Below are 18,388 nucleotides of genomic sequence, written 5' to 3'. Positions count from 1 at the left end.
CACTGTGTGGGTAGTTATCCTCTCAATAACCAAGTCAAGGAGACCTATTTGAAAGGAGGTTAAAGAATTGCTCATGAGAAGGGCTTCAAAATTTAGCTCCTTTCTGGCACTCAGCAAAGCCTCACCAGATCCCCATTCAGAAGTACCTTGTTTGAAGCAAATCCAGTGATATAAGCATGAGCTCGAGGCCTGTATCGCTTTACCACTGGCTATTGGTGCAAATCCAATGCTCACAAAATAGGTAAAAACACCCAGGCTAGGATGTCTCCATGATTTTTTTTTTTCTATAGAATAGGGCTAATAATTCTTGCCTGCATCTTTCTGAGAGTTGAGAAGACCTACTGAAGACATGAAGCAAGACTTATGTGCCCCAAGACATATTCTTCTTTCTTCACCTTCTCATTTTATGCTGTTGATTGAACAGAAAGTATTTCTTCTTTTTACATACCTTGCCTAATTGCTGATAACATAGCAGACCCCTGGATGAAAATAAGCATTTTGAGTTTCTTTGTTCACCACTGAGAATACAAAAAGTCATAAACCAAAAGCAGCTCAAGGAGTCCAGACATACAAAAAGTTAGTGAAAAAAATAGACCTGTCCATGTAAAGAAATTAAAAGCTCACCTTTGGACCTGCTGGCCCAGGTAGTCCGAATGCTCCTGGCTCTCCTGGTTCACCCTGTGAAGAGCAACACTATCAGTGGAAATGCTAATCTTTGAAATATAAAGGTTAGTATGGCTCAAAAGAGCCATTACACACAGCTCTACGAATAGAAGCTCTATATACAGTCCTCAGTACCACTATCCAGAGATATAAAAGTGTGTGGTGTGCTTTCTTTGCAAAAATAAAAGCAGAAAGAGACAAACTGAAAGCTGAAGCAGCTATTCATCTGCTTTTCCAACAAACCACCTAAATAGCAAGTAATGAGTTCACTCAGTTGTGATCAGTTTGCATGAACTACAAACATGGGTTCCCTGGAGATAATGTAATGCAATTATTCTTGAATAAAGTCTTTAGTGCGACAAACCAAAGATTAACTTCTATCCTAGAAGAAATTCTGAAAGTCCAAGTATGTCCTTGTCTGATCTCAGACTATGCAATGTGGGATGTGATGAAGTTGCATCAGGTCTGGAAACTATGTGAGAAAATTATCTAGTTTTTTCCAAAGTGAGTCTGTGTGGCACAAAACAGAAACAGGATGTGACACCAAAAGCTTGCCTGCTGCCTACCACTGCTTTGGTGTATGCTTGGCCTTACAGAGTCATTTCCCCAAGTTCCTTGAGTTGTCACCAAATATCTGTCACAAAGGGACAGTGAATGTGACGACCAACGTCCACCATTGGGATGAGGATAATTCAAAGGGATGGTGAGGAAAGGAAGGAAAGCTCTAAACCATGTTTGCATAAGATGCTGGAAAATGTGTTTGTGGTTTTATGCCTCAACTATAGACCTTTTAAAGGCAATATTTGGTATGTTTCATCCTTCTTTGAGCTAAACCTGCAACTCCTCCTTTGCTCTTACCCTTTAGCGGTGCACGAGAGTTCAGATCCTTGTTTCTGTGATCAAGACACTGTTTTCTCTCAGCCCTGTCCATTGCAGAAGCACAAGATGCTCCCCTGCATCCCCTGCCTCCTCCACTAGCCAATGACTCTTTCCCAAATTTAAAACAAATGTCCAAGCTCCACAGCAGCAGTTATTAACCAACACAGCCTCAGCAGCGGGTCCCAAACCACAGGCTGTCACAACTGCCCTCTTTCCCATCCTAATGAACATTAACAGAGCAGTCCTGGGAGCCTCTCAGGATAGCTAATCCATACGACACCTGCCATCGCTGCAAACGTGAGAGGGAGAGTGCTGGGCCTATTAACCTCCTGCCATTTGTTTCTGCTGCTCCTAAAATGGCCATACAAATCCCCAAGACATGTTCCACTCAATACAGATTGATTTCCACTGCCTGCCTTGCACTGAAAGGCAAGGATTACATGGGAGGAACAAAAAGGCTTACGGCTTCTCCTTTTGCTCCATCCTTCCCCGGGGGACCAGGTGAGCCCAGGGACCCCTGTAACAACAACAGCATTATCATCAGCACAAAACTAACACCCGTTGCAAATGCAAGGACATGAGTGACATATCAAGGCAAGAATATGGAATGAGGAGAAAGATTTCAATGCAAACATTTGTTATTTACAGTCTCTGGTGAAGCTGCTGCTGACATTAACATACTATGGCCAATTGATGAGCTGTTAATGAGAAACTAGGCACTCTTGGCCACTTAACTCATTTAAGAATAAATTAATATAAAAGCTGTGTAGTTAATTAGACATAACCATTGAGTCATCTTAACATCATCTCCCCTCGGCCTCTTTGTCCACCATTCCACTGTCTCAAAAATCTGCTTTTTAGTCACGAAACACTCATTTATTTTTTAATTTATTTTCTTTTTTAATTCCATTCTTGTAAAGCATCCATCCCAAAGCTCAGAAGCACAGCTACAATGCACATAAGTAATGAGCCTAAAAGCAAACAGAGAAATAGTACTGAAAAATTCAAACAGCCCTCAGGAACTGCCCTGGCCATCAGAAAGTTGAGTCTCAAACCTGTGAGGACGCAAAGTCATAGAAAACAGAGGAACAGAAAACCAGACACCACTTTTTAAATCTTCCCATGCATGAGGGTGAACGGGATTTGTTGAGGCTGATAGCACCACAGCTAACTTGGGGTGCAGCAAATGTGGGGAAAAGGCAAATCTTGCTGCCTACAGATGGCAATTTAAAGAACAAACAGACAATGTAAAGGAAACAGGCACAACAGGCAAGCCAGTGTACCCAGTGAGGAACTGTCTTGTTGTTTTTACTTATAGGCACTGCAGCAGGGTTTTTAATAAAGTGTATTGTAAAGATAAAAGCTCAAATGAGAAACAAACATGGGCATTGAAAAATGTCACTCTGGGCTCTGATTAAACTGAGCTAGTTTGTCATGAATTGCTAGAGGGGGATCTTGCCTTGAAATCCTAAACATTTGCTGTTTTACAAGAGGCAGGAGAAGTTTAAATTCCTAAAATTCCTCCTGTAAATGTTGTTTAAGGCATGCCCGACAAATATGTCCAAAGTAAGCACTAGTTGGTAGAGTGAGCTCAGTGCAGGGCATTATAATTATTCTCTTCTAACGATGATGACACCGTAAGCAGCTAAAGTCTGAGATACAGTCCAAAAGTCATTTATGTTTGGTGCAAGAACGGCCACGATAATCTTTAGCCTTTGATGTCTCATATTGAAGAAAAACTAGTGTTGCTGTATGTGGAGGCATGAGCACTGAGCTCCTGCCCTGCTTCACTCTTCTACTCTGTTTTAGAATTTAACAAAGTTTAGACAAAGTTTATGCCCTTGCGATGTCCACACATTTGTCAATGTGGCTGAGCATAGTCAATGGGTTTAAAGATTTTTAAGTTGCACTTTGCTGAAAAATAGTACAACAGTACCTTGTTAACACAAAATTAGAAAACACAGAGGTAAAATGAAAGACATAGAAGAGGGCCTGTTTTCATTAGCCTTTTGCAATAGCTTAAACTTAACTTTACACAGTATAATTAATCATGACCCAGACTTACTTTTTCTCCTTTATCCCCTTTCAGTCCAGGAAAGCCGGGGGAACCTTCTTCACCCTAGAACACCAATGGAAAAGATGCTTCAGATGAAACACCAAAATATTCTGCAGTATATTTGTGGATTTTAGATGACACAGTTAAAAATAAACAAATATAATCTCTAAAGAGTCATCAGCTACTGCCTGTTGAGAGTGAGACCAACTTCTCTGTCTTGCTGTAAAGATGTTGTTCTCAGTCACCTCTAACTTGCCCATGTTTGAACAGGTTCACTTTCAATTTTCTAGTCAAGTGTCTTCTTCTGACTGATCCCTGCCTCCCTTCTTTCTTGTAAATACCACACAGAAATAGTCTCTTTCCAAGAACAAGAGTAGAGTTGTGTCCTTGTTAAATAGAAGTACTTGAAGCACAAAAACATTTCACTGAGCAACTCTCACATTGCCACAGTTCAGTGCACAGGCACTCAAAATTTGGTCAACTTACAGCCATGCCAAATTTCCAATGGCATGGAAATTTTTTTGAAAAAAACCCAAATGTGGCATTTTTTCCCCCCCCTTTCCCTGCTCACATGAGGCCAAAATGTAACCTTGGAAGTCACTCCATTTAGACCTTATCAACAGCTACTTCTCATAGTCAACAAGTAGCTTCATTAAGGATTCAGAGCAGGCTTCAGCCAGAACTCTGAATGGAGCAGGATTATGCCCACTGTCATGGGGTACTGGTTGCGATCCAGCAGCCTGCCTACATCTGTCTCTGTTCATGCTCCCACTCATGGCAACAGGTTCCAGCACTGCTGGATTTTACAAGACATGTCAACATGAATCCTTCAATGGACAGTGCCTCTGCTACCTGAAACAGCAGATACCCATATGAGGGACGTAAAACCACTCACACTGCTGGTAAATGACATGCCACAAAGCGAGCTAAGCAACTGTGAGCTTTTCCCTGTCTCCTTTTGTAAAAACCCAGTAACATAGAATAATCACGTTGAAAGAGCATTAAAGTGGCTAAGCAGTTGATGCATGTATTTCCAAGTTGCCTGCGTATAAATAAGGAGCACCAACTCCTGCAGATAATGTTGAGCCAAATTCTGCCACAGTCAGTCTTATGTGTGACTTCTAGCAGACTTAGATGGGTGTATTCCTGGGGCAAGGTTCCAGTCAATGTCAGACAGAGTGATAAAATCCGGCCTTATTTATTCATGGGTGTATTCTGCACTTAAAGGTTAATAAAATATAGTATCTGGAAAGTATCTGTGCTGTGTATGCAAATTAAAGTCATTAGATACTTTTATAATCACATTTCTTGCTAACTGAACCTTCATGAAGCACTCTGTCCAGAATTTGCAATGCAGCTAATGGTAAAAATCAGATCTGCCGTATTTGAATGGCTCCCTAATGAGATAGAAAACCCATCAAATAGCAAATGTGATTTTTTAAGGAAATCATTTGCTCTAAGAGGTCAATATAACTTGAAGGAACTGCTGTTCCATGGCAAAGTGTGAAGAATAGGTAGGAGAACAATTTGTGTCCTTTCTATGCAAAGTAAAGGAATACAGTTAATTAGCTTATTCTCTCTCTTTTTTTTTTCCTCCATGACATAGCAACTCCTTGGCACAGCTGAACAAATTAATCCTACGATCAGTCAATAAGTTTGACTCATGGTGCTCACAGAGCAATTCATGCTGGACAGGAGCTTGTAAGGTTTTGAGTCCAACCTCCCACTCAAAGCATCATCAGCAGTGATTTCAGATCAACTTGATCTGGGTTTATCCAACTGAACACCTTCAACAATAAGATTAGACCTTTTCACAGATGCAAAATCTTGCCTCCTAAAGCAACACCATCCCAGGAAGAAAAAGGGGGCTTTTCCCTTCACATTTTCTTATTAGCCATGGCCAAACCAAACTGCCACCCACTGAATCACCAAGTAGGGGAGAGGTTGCACCGTGATCAGGTACATGAGAACCAGCAAAGCCCAGCACTGCCATACAGCAGACAGCCCAGAACAGTGCTGACCCTTTACTGGAAATAAAGCTAAAGAATTTTACCAACTTGCAGTGGAAATCTTTGAGTATCCATGAGCTCTACCAGTTCCTCCTCAAGAAGAAAACTTCACAGAAGCAACCTAGGCTCTAGAGACAGGTTTAATATCTCCTGGGGAACCACCACTGAACCCCACCAAGTTACAGAATGGAAAGGGGTCCTGCTCCTGTTTCTTCCACTGATTCCTCATTAACCATGCTTTGTATCCCTCACTAAACAGAAAACCATGTCCGGCTAAGGGTAGGTTCACCACATGTAAGAACCTTAAAGAAGCACAAGAAATGCTCATGTTGTCTATGTCAAAATGCTCATGATCACAAAGTGAACTGTATAACCTACCGGACTGAGTGGCAGAAGAGAACAGGAAGCAGAAAAGCCTTGGTGCTATTGTGCTTAAATAGTGCCAAAGTAGCTGTGACACGCACTGATGGTAAAGCAACTAAAGCTTGCACCCTCAACTCACAGCCAGCTGCCAAAACCTGGATTGAGACTGCAGCTAACTGGAACAGTCCTGTTGCCTGTTGCCAGAGCAATTTACTTTGCTAAGTAACTTTTTTTTTCTTTTTTAAATTTATTTTTTAATTACTCAACTTCATGAACTGCATGGCAGAACAATCACTTTTTCTTTTTGCTTGTCCACCAGATCTTTTAATCAGGTAAAAACTCAAGCCTTGTGCTCAACATGCTGCCCAGACCTAGGGAAGCACTGGTGTACCCAAAAATTGTTTCATAGAATCATAGAATGGTTTAGGTTGGAAGGGAGCTTCCAACAAACTATCTGGGCAATCAGTTCCAGTGCCTTAATACCCTCATAGTAAAGACTTTCTTCCTAATATCTCGTCTATACCCACCCTTCAGTTTGAAGCCACTCCCTCTTATCCTATCATTACACTCCCTGGTGAACTCCTCTCCCACTTTCCTGTAGGATCCCTTTAAGTATTGGTACACCACAATTACATCTTCCTGAAGCCTTCTCCTCTCCAGACTGAACAAACCCAACTCTCACAGCCTGTCTTCACAGGAGAGGTGCTCAAGCTCCCTAAACATCTTCATGGCCCTCCTCTAGACTTGCTACAACAGGTCTGCGTCTTTCCTGTACTTGACCCCAGAGCTGGACACAGTACTCCAAGTGGGGTCTCACGAGAGTGGAGTAGAGGGGCAGAATCACCTCCCTCAATCTGCTGGCCATGCTGGTCTTGATGCAGCACAGGACACCATTCACCTTTTGAGATGCTAGCACACATGGCACACTCATGTTGAGCTTTTCATCTATTAGCACCCCCAAGTCCTTCTCCTCAGGGCTGTTTTCAATCCATTATCCACCCAGACTGTAGTGCTTAGGATTGCCATGACCCACATGCAAGACCTTGCACTTGGCCTTGTTGACCTTCATGCAGTTCACATGAGCCTGTCAGGGTCCCTCTGGATGGCATCCCTTTCCTCCAGCATGTCGACCTCACCACACACACGTAACTTGGTATTATCAGCAGACTTGCTGAGGGTGCACTTGATTCCACTGTCCCTGTCACCAACAAAGATGTTGAAGAGTGCCTGTCCTGGTACTGACCACTGAGGAACACCACTTGTCACGGATCTCCATACAGACATTGAGCCAGTGACCACAACTCTTTGAGTGCAACCATCCAGCCAGTTCCTTATCCATCAAGTGGTCCATGTCTCATGCCTCTCCAATCCCTCAACCCTTCCAATTATGTTAGTTGGGTTACTAGAGGAGCTCACCTCTCTCAGTGCTTGTAGATTGAGAGGCTCTTCCATCATATCTATCCTGGAAAAAACCTTCTAAAGCCAGGGAAAGTTGCAATTATAGAATGACAAAATTGGCCAAAGAAAAAATCACAGAGGCCTGAAATGACATTACTCAAGAGGAGTCCTTGCTGGGGAGGTTACGGCTCCAACAATTAGACTCAAAAGGAAGGCAAAAGATTTTCTTGAGTGCTGTCCCCTTTTCAGTCTCATGGGCATGCTGTCCTTTTCTTCCTCTCTGGAAAGCCAACCACCTATGGTTGGCTTCCTCCTCTGTGCTACACAGCCAGTCGCCTTTAATTGAACATTTCCACTGAAGTTAGCGAGAGAATAAACACATTCATTAGCTCACTGTTGACAAAATATTTGTCAAAAGAGCCTAGATTTGGCAAGCTGCCATCTGGTCTAAAGCAACCAGAGGACTTTTCTTGCAATATGGCTGTGAAGTGCAGTCAGTCACGGGGAAGCAGATACTGCCGAGCAAGAGAGGGCAGGCACGTACCGCAAGCACTGAAGTCATATACTGGCACAGACTGGGAGTATACAGAGGTTATGTAGCACACAGGAAGCTACATATTTCTACTAATGTCATTTTTTACTTTTTAGTAGTTAGTCTACAATTATTTACTTGAATTACGGCAACGCCTCATTTGTTCCTTGCTTGGGTCACTCCGCTGGATGCTGTGTGAATAAATATTAACCGACAGTCGCCACGCTCCAAAGCTCAATTTAAAATTGCAAGCAGTGTGTAAATAAATAAAAAAAAAAAATAGCAGAGGCAGAGAGCACAGCTAGGGAAATAACTGCCAAGCACACAGGCGCCGCAAGTGAAGAACCCATTTACCGCAAGTGCAGAACCCAGGTACCGCAAGTGTGCTGGGCTTTGGCAGTTGGCATCAAGCCTCGGGGAAGAAATGCTTATGGCATTCCTTGCACCACGGTCAATCCTGGTTGTGCCACTGAAAGGAATAAAAATATTACTATAAACCACAGGCTGGCTGTATTCCCAGCTTCGACACAATGAGAATCTGATGGTGACATGTATGCTATATCTATTAGTTTATGACACGTGTTTCTACCCATCTACTTTATGGGTACCTGAGCTTTGAAGGTTGTCCCTTTCATAGAATCATAGACTCATAGAATGGCATGGGTTGGAAGGGACCCCAAGGATCATAGAGCTCCAACCCCCCTGCCACAGGCAGGGACACCAACCTCCAGGCCTGGATCTCTCTCTTTCTGGAGAAACATCTCAACTAGAATAGGAAGATAACAAGTACCAAGGAAATAGGAAGCAGCAACAAAAGCAGAAGAGACTAGTGATGAAGAAGTGAACAGAACATAGCTTCCCTTTACTGGAGAAATTTTACACTTTAGATGGGGTGACCTTTTACTTCCTCAGATGATCATTTTTTGGACAAAAACTGGAATGCATAGGTAGTGTACATTAACAAAGATGTCAGCTTGGCTTATGTAGCCCCTAAAATACTGAATACTGCAAGCTCTGAGGATGTAGCACTAGAAAAATCACTCTGAAAACTCTTTAATTCCTCAAAGAATTTATATAAATTCTGCAAGCAAATTAAGAAATGTATTGAGCCATGCTAAAACCGATAAACAACAACAACAAAAAAATCAGAATTCATAAAAAAGAATAGAATTTTGAATTTGCTTGTATTTACTAATTAATGGAAGTGTGCTGAGCTACACAACTGATATATTGCAAGGCCTACGCAATACTTCTGTCCTTCCTGGGGGTCTCAAAGCAGATCTTACATGGGGACACATTTTGTCCAGACCCACATCATGGGGAAATTCAGAGCTGAGGCAACTCTCATCTGGTGCAGTCTGAATACTGGGGTGACAAACAATAAAGATATTCCTCTTGGCTTCAGCATATCATCCATCATGGTGAGAGATTACCTGGGGATGTATAGACACCCATAGGTTCCTTTATTAATTTGTCGACATCAGCAGAGTTATTTAATTTCTATATTTGAGGAAGGATGTCTTCTTTCTGGTGCACCAGTGTCACGTAGATTTACTAGATCATGCCAGCTCTAGATTAGTGATCCCTCTATGGTCAGGAAGGTTGGCTTTCTTTTTCTTTAAACCTTCCCTTAGATGCTCACCATATGCACATATAGTTTAGTTCGTTGTATATTATCCAATGATTCACCTCGTTTGAGTTACAGTGAGTCTCTAGCCCACAGAATCACCCAAACATCATGTATGGTTTGTGACCAACTTGTATCTACATCTTATGTAGACCCTCATAAGGCTGAGTAGAGATAATTATTAAATTGCAAAGTAGGTAACCTTAATTGCTAGATTATATGTTTCCTTAGAGTGGGAACAACTAACACAGGAATTTTTCCATATCCAGCCTCATAGCAGAATTTCTCTGAAATGAAAATGGAGAAGGAAGGGATCTGCAGGTAGATGGAAAGGTCTAGAGATAGAACAATACAATATTACTTGACCCTAGACAGACATCAGAAGCACATAAAGGAATAATCCCTCAGTGATGTTTTTAACTGCTTTTCTTTCCTCCACTTGCAGCTCCTCAAACAGCTGCCAAGTTTACAAATATTTCTTTCAACTTGAGAACAGCTGTGGTCTATAATCACACATTTTATTTCAAACTCTGGGTTGTGGCCTATGTTAATGGGAATGAGAGCAAACTAAACAACAAAGTAGTTGGGGAAAAATCAGTTCAAAACACATGGTTAGTTTCTCATTTGCCTGTCAAATTCAAGTAAATCACTGGACGTTTCCTTCATCTTACACAGAAGACTACAGAAGATAGATCATTCCACGGTCAATTCTGTACATTTTATTTATTTTCTCTTCCAAACTGGTGTACACCTAGCACAAAAGTGACACTTCTCTTATCCGAAAATGAAATTAAAAATCCTAACCCTGTCACAAAAAAATCAATAAAGGTATCACTGGGAGACCTTCAAAAATCTGCCAGGCACAACCCCATGAATCGCACACCCAGAATATTGACAGCTGCACAAACCAGGGGATCTATAGCCAAGGCAGGAGACAAAATAGCAAAAGCTGAAGAGTAATAGAAGTGGCAAGATGAAATAGAAGCAAAACTGAATTGCACAGTGTAACCACTTCACCATTAATACACCCCTCTATTCTTCGTTAATTAACTTCACAGCATCCCTGTGAAATGAGAAGGAAGTTACAGCAACTGTAATATTGCTTTAATCTCATGAGGGTGACGAGTCAGAGGTACAACTGAGTAGAAGACATATGGAAGTCATGGAGACATGAAGTCTGGGACGAAGATAGAAACTCACTCCAGATATCCTGTGTCATACGTCAGTGCCCTAACCATAAGTTTATTCTTTCTCTCTCTCCTGGCTCTTTGGTCTGCATTAACTTGGCAACCTGATGTTCCCAACCAGAAGATCATGGGTAAGTGGCCTACTGCAGATCCATGGTTACACACTAAACCATTTTCACTGTTTGATGGAAAAAGCGAAGAAGGAGAACAGAAGAGATATTGCTAGTTGAATGTGGTCTTCAGGTTAAAATGTCTGAGAACACTTCCAAGAGACCATATGTGCCTGGAAGGATGTAATGTCTTTATTTTCTAGTTTTTTCCCATTCTGAAGCTACCAACATGAGGAGGCTGAAATGAAAGATTTCACAACTTCATCTCCAGCAGCTACACAAATAAATAATTTCTAGAAAAATATTGTAAGTTTGGGGGTTTTCTTTCTTTTTTTTTTTTGAGTGATGAAGCAAAGACAAAGGTTAATTGAGAGCTAGGCATCATTTACAGATCAACTGAGAAGCAGAGCTTGCAGTGGATATATGTCACCCAGCTCCTTTTTAAAAAGCTGCTGACCAGACAGGCAGCACAAATGACTGCCATTCTCCAACACACAGATGCAGGCTTAATGATGCTAAAACCCTATTAATAACTTGGCAAATTTGACACCAAAGCTCTCGTTATCTTCTGCTTCCCCAAGAAATAAGATGTTCTTCTCAACTTGGGGTTCACTTTAGTTCATTCTAAGAATAGAAGAAAATCTTCTCTGCTATGTCTCTGTACTAAATTCCAATTTAATAAATGAAAATGTCAGATGGACATGATACACAGGGGTCAGTAGAAGTCATAGCTTTGTCTAGTCTGTCAGGAAACCAGGCCAGTACGCAGACAAGGTGGTTAAATGATAGTTATCAAAGACTGTATTCAATGCATTGCATAGATGTCAAATGTCCCTAAGAGAAATCCAGGAGACTTTGTCTTTCAAGGACTTCTGAACACTTAAACCTTATCATAAACATCATGGACCCTACCATGAGACCAGAAGGGTCCTTCTGAGCCTTCGTCCTAGTCATTGAATGTTCTTCTGGTGAGAGAAGGTGCATCATTTTTCACAGATATCAAGAGATATCTTTCTCTGAAGAAATCCAGTGCTCCACCTTGGCATCAAAGTAGGTAAAACAACAGCTGTGTAGCAGTTCATTTGACACATGGTCACTCATAAACCTGGCACTGCACGAGAGAAGATACATCAGAGCTTACTGATTTGGTAACCAACTATACCTTAAGATCACTGTAGAGTTCAGAATAGCCTGAAAACATCCTAAAGACTTAAAATCTGTAACTGGTGCCCAAGATCCTGTCCATTAGCTAGATACTTAGGATAATATACCTTGACTCACTATATATAAGGAGCTTCTGAAATACTGGGCTGGTCAGACATCTTTGGCAACTCTTCACTGGTTGACCTATAATCAAGATAGGCCTATATGGAGTACTTACTTGAAGAAAGTATCTGCTTCTGCCAGCGGTGACAGAACAGGAGAGTACAGGGGGAAGCTGTTGTGTTTGAAATACTTTTTTTCAAAAGCTAGAAGAGTTGCCAGATCAACCAATGAAATCTGAGAATTAAGAAAGTCAAATGGTTTACAGACATATTTGTGATTGAACGCAGAAGATAAGATAACTCGAATCAGTCAGTAGCACAATCCCACTACACACAGGAATAACCTGAGAAGTAAACTGGACTCCATTGTGCTGGATTCCCAGAAGCAGGACCAGTAGTTCCTAAAATTCCATTTTTTATTGTTTGCATGGTTGGGCAAAAGAGGTCCTCAATTAAAGACACATTTATTGGACACTTTGAAATGTGATAAACAAAACAGTTTCACTGCAAAAACTTGTCTTGAAGTAAAAGCTGATGCTCCTTCCTGGCATCTGCCACTGCTCAAGACTATACAAACACCTTCCCAAATGCTAGAGGAGAACTCTTTACTGAAGTAGAAAAATAATCCAGTCGCATATCATGACATTGATTCATTTATGCCCTTCCTTATATTGACAGCACCCAGAAAATAGGTCTGGGCTTGTGGATGATTTGCCACATACTAGGTTGATATTTTGCCACATGAGAAAAATAAGTTAATTCAGTTTGCTGTTTCTGGGAAGCTCATGATGCTTCAGACCTCCACACACACCTCAAAAATTTCAGTAGCTATGAGAAGAGCACATTAGGACTGGGGAAAACTGTATCAACACACTCCAAACTTCAGTGACAATCTGCACTTAAACATCTACCACTGCAGATATTCCACATTCACCCATTATAATCTATTCCAGCACCTCACTGAAATATGTAGAAAGCTTTTCCTCAAGTTTAACCACATCAGCTAGGCCATGATTTGTCCTTCTTGCAGAGCCCATTTCTTTCTGTCCCTCTCTGCTGGTTAAATTTGCAAAACCGCTGATCATTACTCTCATTGGTCTCTGCAATCAGCAACATAGTTCTTTGGATGTCATGTCCAAACTGGAGACAGCATCATGCCTTAAGTCTTATCACCAGCTCTTTGCAGTGATATGCCTCTGCTGTCAAACATACCTGAGGCTGCCTGGTCAAGTCTTTGCCGAAATATTGCATATATTTATAATTTTTTTAATAAAGGGATGCTGCTTCCTAGGTCTTTTTTTCATCTCAGAGTGCGTTGAAAATGCCATGGTAGTTCTTCCTATTTTACTTGAACACTGAGATACAAGAAAGGGAAAAGCTAAGACCAAGATCCCCCCCATGGAGCCAATGATATGGAGAAAGAAATATAAACTGAGCCTCCAGAAACCCAAACCCACTAACACCACCAAATGTATTAGACTCTCTTGAAATAACAACCGCCAATGGTCCACTCACTGTTTCACCATGAAAATATGTATTTACCATGAAAAACTCCAAAATTTCCTCATGTGGAATTTGCTACTGTGTACATATTCATTACTCAGCAGGACTGAGACACGAATCACTATCTTGCTGTCAAAGCCAGAGGCAACAAGCTTGGTGGACTTCAGGAGACATAAAATCTCTAGGTAGTGCTTAAGAAAAAAGGTGAGAGATAAAAAAGAGGAAATTAAAAATGTCCAGGTTTGTACTTGTGCAAGTAAAGAAAGGCATGAAACACCCTGCTGCTATGGTCTCACCTGCACCTTCAGAGACCCCATGAACAAGGCTCTGCGGCATCTTAGCCATGAACAAGAAAACTCAGCCCATCAACAGCTTTTATCAGCCCAAAAGGGAAAATCTGGCTGCTTAACAGATAAATGTGGAAACACTTAGCAGGGAGGTGATGGGCTGGGAACACTTAAGATACCTTTGATAGACCAGTGATAGCTAGTTCCTTCATGCATGTAATGCTCCAGCTCTCTGTGATTCATTAGGCTACAAGATCAACTTCAGAGCATATGCTCCAGAGTGCTTGGAAAGCTTTTTTATTTTCTACCTAACAGGCAGCTAATCCATACCTATCTACTGCAACATCACTCTCAGCAGCATCCTGCATTCGAACAACAGTTATCAATGACAAAATCAAAGCAATCTGTTTCTTCATTCCCAGCTTTTCTATCAGAAGAAGCACTAAGTTGGCAAATCTTTCTCATGTGCTTCTTTTACGGGCTGTCAGTGGATCTTGGCAGAGAAATCCTCTAAAGAAACAAACGCTGGAGACTCTGCAGGCTTCTCTTTGCCAGTAGATGTCATTATATACCAGCAATGCACCTGCCAGCCAGGGCCCAATGCTAAAAAGAAAGAAATGTTTTCTAAGTTTATGTAAGGAAAAAACCCCAAGTTACTAGTGTGCTTGCACTGCTGAGAATTGAGCTGTCACGATGCACAATTAGTATGTGATCTGGCTTTGAGTTGTTTATTACAGTCTGCATCTGTTATTCTGGGTCACAGAAAACCACAGACTTTATCTAACCCCCTCTAATTACTGTTAAGAAAAAACCCCTCCATCAAGCCACAGTTATTTAGCAGCGCAGAATGTACTTTAACTACCAATAAGAGGATTCAAAAATACTCAGTGTGCAGACTGAAATTGCCTGCATACACAAGAGGATTCAGAACTTACTCAGAGTAGTAAGGCTAGTTAGTTACTAACATCAGTACACCTCATCTTTTAATCAGAAGATTCAGAAAAGAAATCACAAATGTGAATTATTCCAGTGAGCCACATAACAGTAGATGAGGTGTTATTGTACAGGTGTTTAAGTACTGGACTGAGAGGTTAAGTGCTGAGTGACCTTAACCAGATGAAATCAGTAGCTAGGAACTGGTCCTGAGAGAGATGATTGCCAACACAAAAAATAATAAGAATAAAAAAAAATAATCCTGCAGATATTGTATCTTCTCTTTTCATTACTGGGTCAGTTTGAGCTATGCTCACATTATTTTTTATTCTACAATAAACTAAGAACATCTGAACACTAAGAAACAAACCCCACAGAGACAATGTCTCCATAACTGCTGTCTCCAAGGAGCACCAGTTACAGGGGGGTTGGGGTTTTGTTTTGATTTCAGATTTCAAACTCAGCAGTATCTCTAAACGTGGAGATAGTTTTCCCACCTTGCTACTGCCAAGACGTGCTAGCTGAAAGAGCATGACTTAGGAGACGATGCACAAAGGCTCCTGTCTCTTCCTGAGGCTCTCAGAGTCACCCTTCAGCTCACTAGTCCTGGGTAAACTGCATGGCATTTAAGAGTTTGGGGACTTGGTGACAATGTCTGAACACCACAGAAGCCTGAAGAAGGTCTGTAACCTTGTTGGAGCATCTTCCCTGCACCAGGCAGCAGTGAAAAGGACACACACATCATCCTCTGTAGCAATAATTAGTTCTACTTGGAAGTTGCAGGCATAATGACAAATTCTCAGTGCATTCAAGCTTAGGCTCTACACCATATAAGCACCCAGAAAGCACACCCTGCTCCTAGCAGTGCAGATGGTTGTTCCTCTCCTTTGTATTGAAGCTGGTTTTTAAGCTTTCGACTTTGGCCTTTGTTCACATTATATTGCATCAGCCTGACCACGTACCCTGCTAATCCTGACCCTCAATTGCAGATCAACCTTCCTGGCTTGGAATTAGACTTGTTTCATCTCCATGGACCAGTCTGGTGATCTGGACACTCAGCTGAACTTGGCTACCATCACTGACCCACCACAATCCCTTCCTGGGGTGCTGTGGGATAAGTCCTGGCTGCTGAAGACACTTCCCCACCATCCATGGTATTGCTCCCAGCTCCATTTCACTTGGGACACACTCAATCCTTGTTGCACCCTGACTCTCAGGGCCCTGACTCCCAAACATTACTACAGCTCTGTGTGTCTAAAATGCCAGTTCCAGCATAAGCCTTACTTGCCATTAAGTCATACACACAGCCCTCTGGTCCCAGACTGCATCTCTTAAAAACACCCAAGCAAAAGCTCCCCTTTGCCATCAGATGCAGCACCAGACTCCAGCTATGTCTGTGTCACCTTTTCCACACAGAACTGCACACATCTTCTTGTGACCCAAGTTACTAACCAGCACCGACCCAGAATCACTGCACTCAGGCTAGTTTGCTAAGTCCTTCTGAGAGCACAGCACCGGGGTACAAACTTTACATGGCTTTCAGGTCAGACCTTTCTTACATTCAGCTGCCTCAGAGCAAAGACAGAAAGCACAGGGATAGACTGTATCTAACTGCGTAGATTTCCACAGCTTTTTCAGAAGCCCTAAAGGTGGCAATAACTTCAATTTGGAAGACAAGTAAGGGAAGGAGAAGCAAAGCCTTTGTTTGAAGGTTCTAGCAGGCAAGACGTACAAAGCCTGGAGGGAAAGAAGTTCTCCAGCTTCATTTTCCAGGAACAAAGACTAGCTGCTTTGCTCAAGGTTAGCAAATCTGTTGGAGCCAAGTTTTAAGCCTGGGTCTCCTGCAGTCTAGCCCAGAGCCAGAACTATCTGCCTGCTTTTCTATGCTTGGTCTTACAGTTACTGCATCTCTAATAAGCCAAGCCACTTCAGAAGTTTTATTCTAGTTAGAAATCCTATTATAATCCTTCCATATTTTTATCAGAGCAAGTCATTACCATGAAAAAAAACCAACCCTATGTTAGAAAAATATAGGCTTAATCTAGTAATGATTTTTCTCATATTCATTGCTGTGTATGTGATTATTAGCATGAAGGGAAAAGATAAAGCACAAAGGGAGAACTCAAGATACTCTTGGAAGCACATTAGTGAGGGAAGTCCCAGTGTAAACCATAAAGAAATCTTCATCCACCACCTCTGAAGAAAGTGGCTACTCGTGGTTTTCTCCTCCAACAGATTGATTTCCTATGGAAAATCACAGTAGTGACCACATGACCCAATTGTTTCATGACACCTTTCTTGTGTTTCCTGCTCTTCTTCAATAGCTACAGAAAGTGTGGGCCCAAGCCCTGAGCAGACTATAGAAACTTCTAATTCTGGGCAACGGGCATGTTAGGAATATTAAAGAGTTGTACAAAGAATAGCTACCAACAGTCATGCCAAAGGTCCACACAGCTCCCATCCCATCTGCAGCAGTGGCCTTATGACTTCTCCAGCTTACTCTACTGCTATCTCCTATCACTCCTTAGGTTTTGCAGACTCACTGACATCCTGAAGCAGACATGTCTTTGTACCAACTAGATGTTTACAATACCTCTCCTTAATGAACTCACACAGTTTTGCAAACACACAAAATTCTAACATCCAGACCAAACTGCAAGAGGAGTTTCAATACCAACTGTATGAAAAGCAACTCCATTTTGCTCATTTTAAACTTGCCATCAGCTAGTTTAATTTTCTTCCCCTTAGCTTTTACATCAGAAGGAACAGTGAAAAACAATTTCCCACTGATATCTCCACATCACTAGAAGTTTGATTGATTTTCATCATATTCTTTCCAAAGTCATTGCTTTTCCAGGCACCTTCCCACCTGCAGAGTCTTCTCACCGCCATTGGTCTTTAGGATATTGGAAGTGTGGCTTAGCACCATTGGATAATATTCTCTACTTTGCATGACAAGAGTCTAAGTTTTTGAAAGCCTCTGAGTTAAACTTTGTATGAAGGCATTGGAAGGGCAGGAAGGCACATGATGTGGATGGCTGTGCCCCAGGAATGCAGACCTCATACTCTACAGAACCTCCCTTGTCAAACATTATTTCCTTGACTTTGATCAAGAGTCACCGAAACCCCGTCTTGCTTGAATCATCCTCAAAAATGCTCTACAGCTGTTCCTTCTACCCTCACCTACTCCTCTTGGATCAACAGAGGTTTGAAGATTTGAGTTATAACCCTTGCAGGACCAGGCCATCTGGTCTAACAAATATCCATCTGAATAACCTATGGAATAAAGCCAAAATACTGTCTTTCATGGTGCTCATGTTATATAATTAGATATTTGACCATGTGTAGCACTGCATTCAACAAGTGTGAGCAAAACAAGTAAATGAACACAAAGTTAAGGGGCACATATTTATGAGCAGAAACAGAGCAGGCTATTACCTAATGCCACATGGATTAAGCACTCCAAGGGTTGAAACGTGACAGTCAATAGTGCAAGTTTAAGGTCCAGTACAGAGCGGTGGCAGCTGAATCACACCTAACCAGGAAATCCACCTGAGAGCAGTGTACATAAGCACC

At 41.7% G+C, this 18,388-nt stretch overlaps 1 protein-coding gene across 1 annotated transcript in view; it reads right to left on the bottom strand.

The window, feature by feature from the left end:
• The window catches only part of COL22A1 (collagen type XXII alpha 1 chain), a gene marked incomplete at both ends in the record, with an annotated part of 207,127 nt that overhangs the window by 106,902 nt on the left and 81,837 nt on the right, over positions 1–18,388 (bottom strand). The window contains 3 exons of the mRNA XM_084280247.1: positions 625–678; positions 2,006–2,059; positions 3,608–3,661. Of these exons, the coding sequence (XP_084136373.1) occupies positions 625–678; positions 2,006–2,059; positions 3,608–3,661 (162 nt within the window). The remainder of the gene's footprint in view (positions 1–624; positions 679–2,005; positions 2,060–3,607; positions 3,662–18,388) is intronic.

This window comes from Gallinula chloropus, assembly GCF_964237585.1.
Source record: "Gallinula chloropus genome assembly, chromosome: 2".
NCBI lineage: Eukaryota > Metazoa > Chordata > Aves > Gruiformes > Rallidae > Gallinula > Gallinula chloropus.
This window is presented reverse-complemented; position numbering and strand designations above follow the sequence as displayed.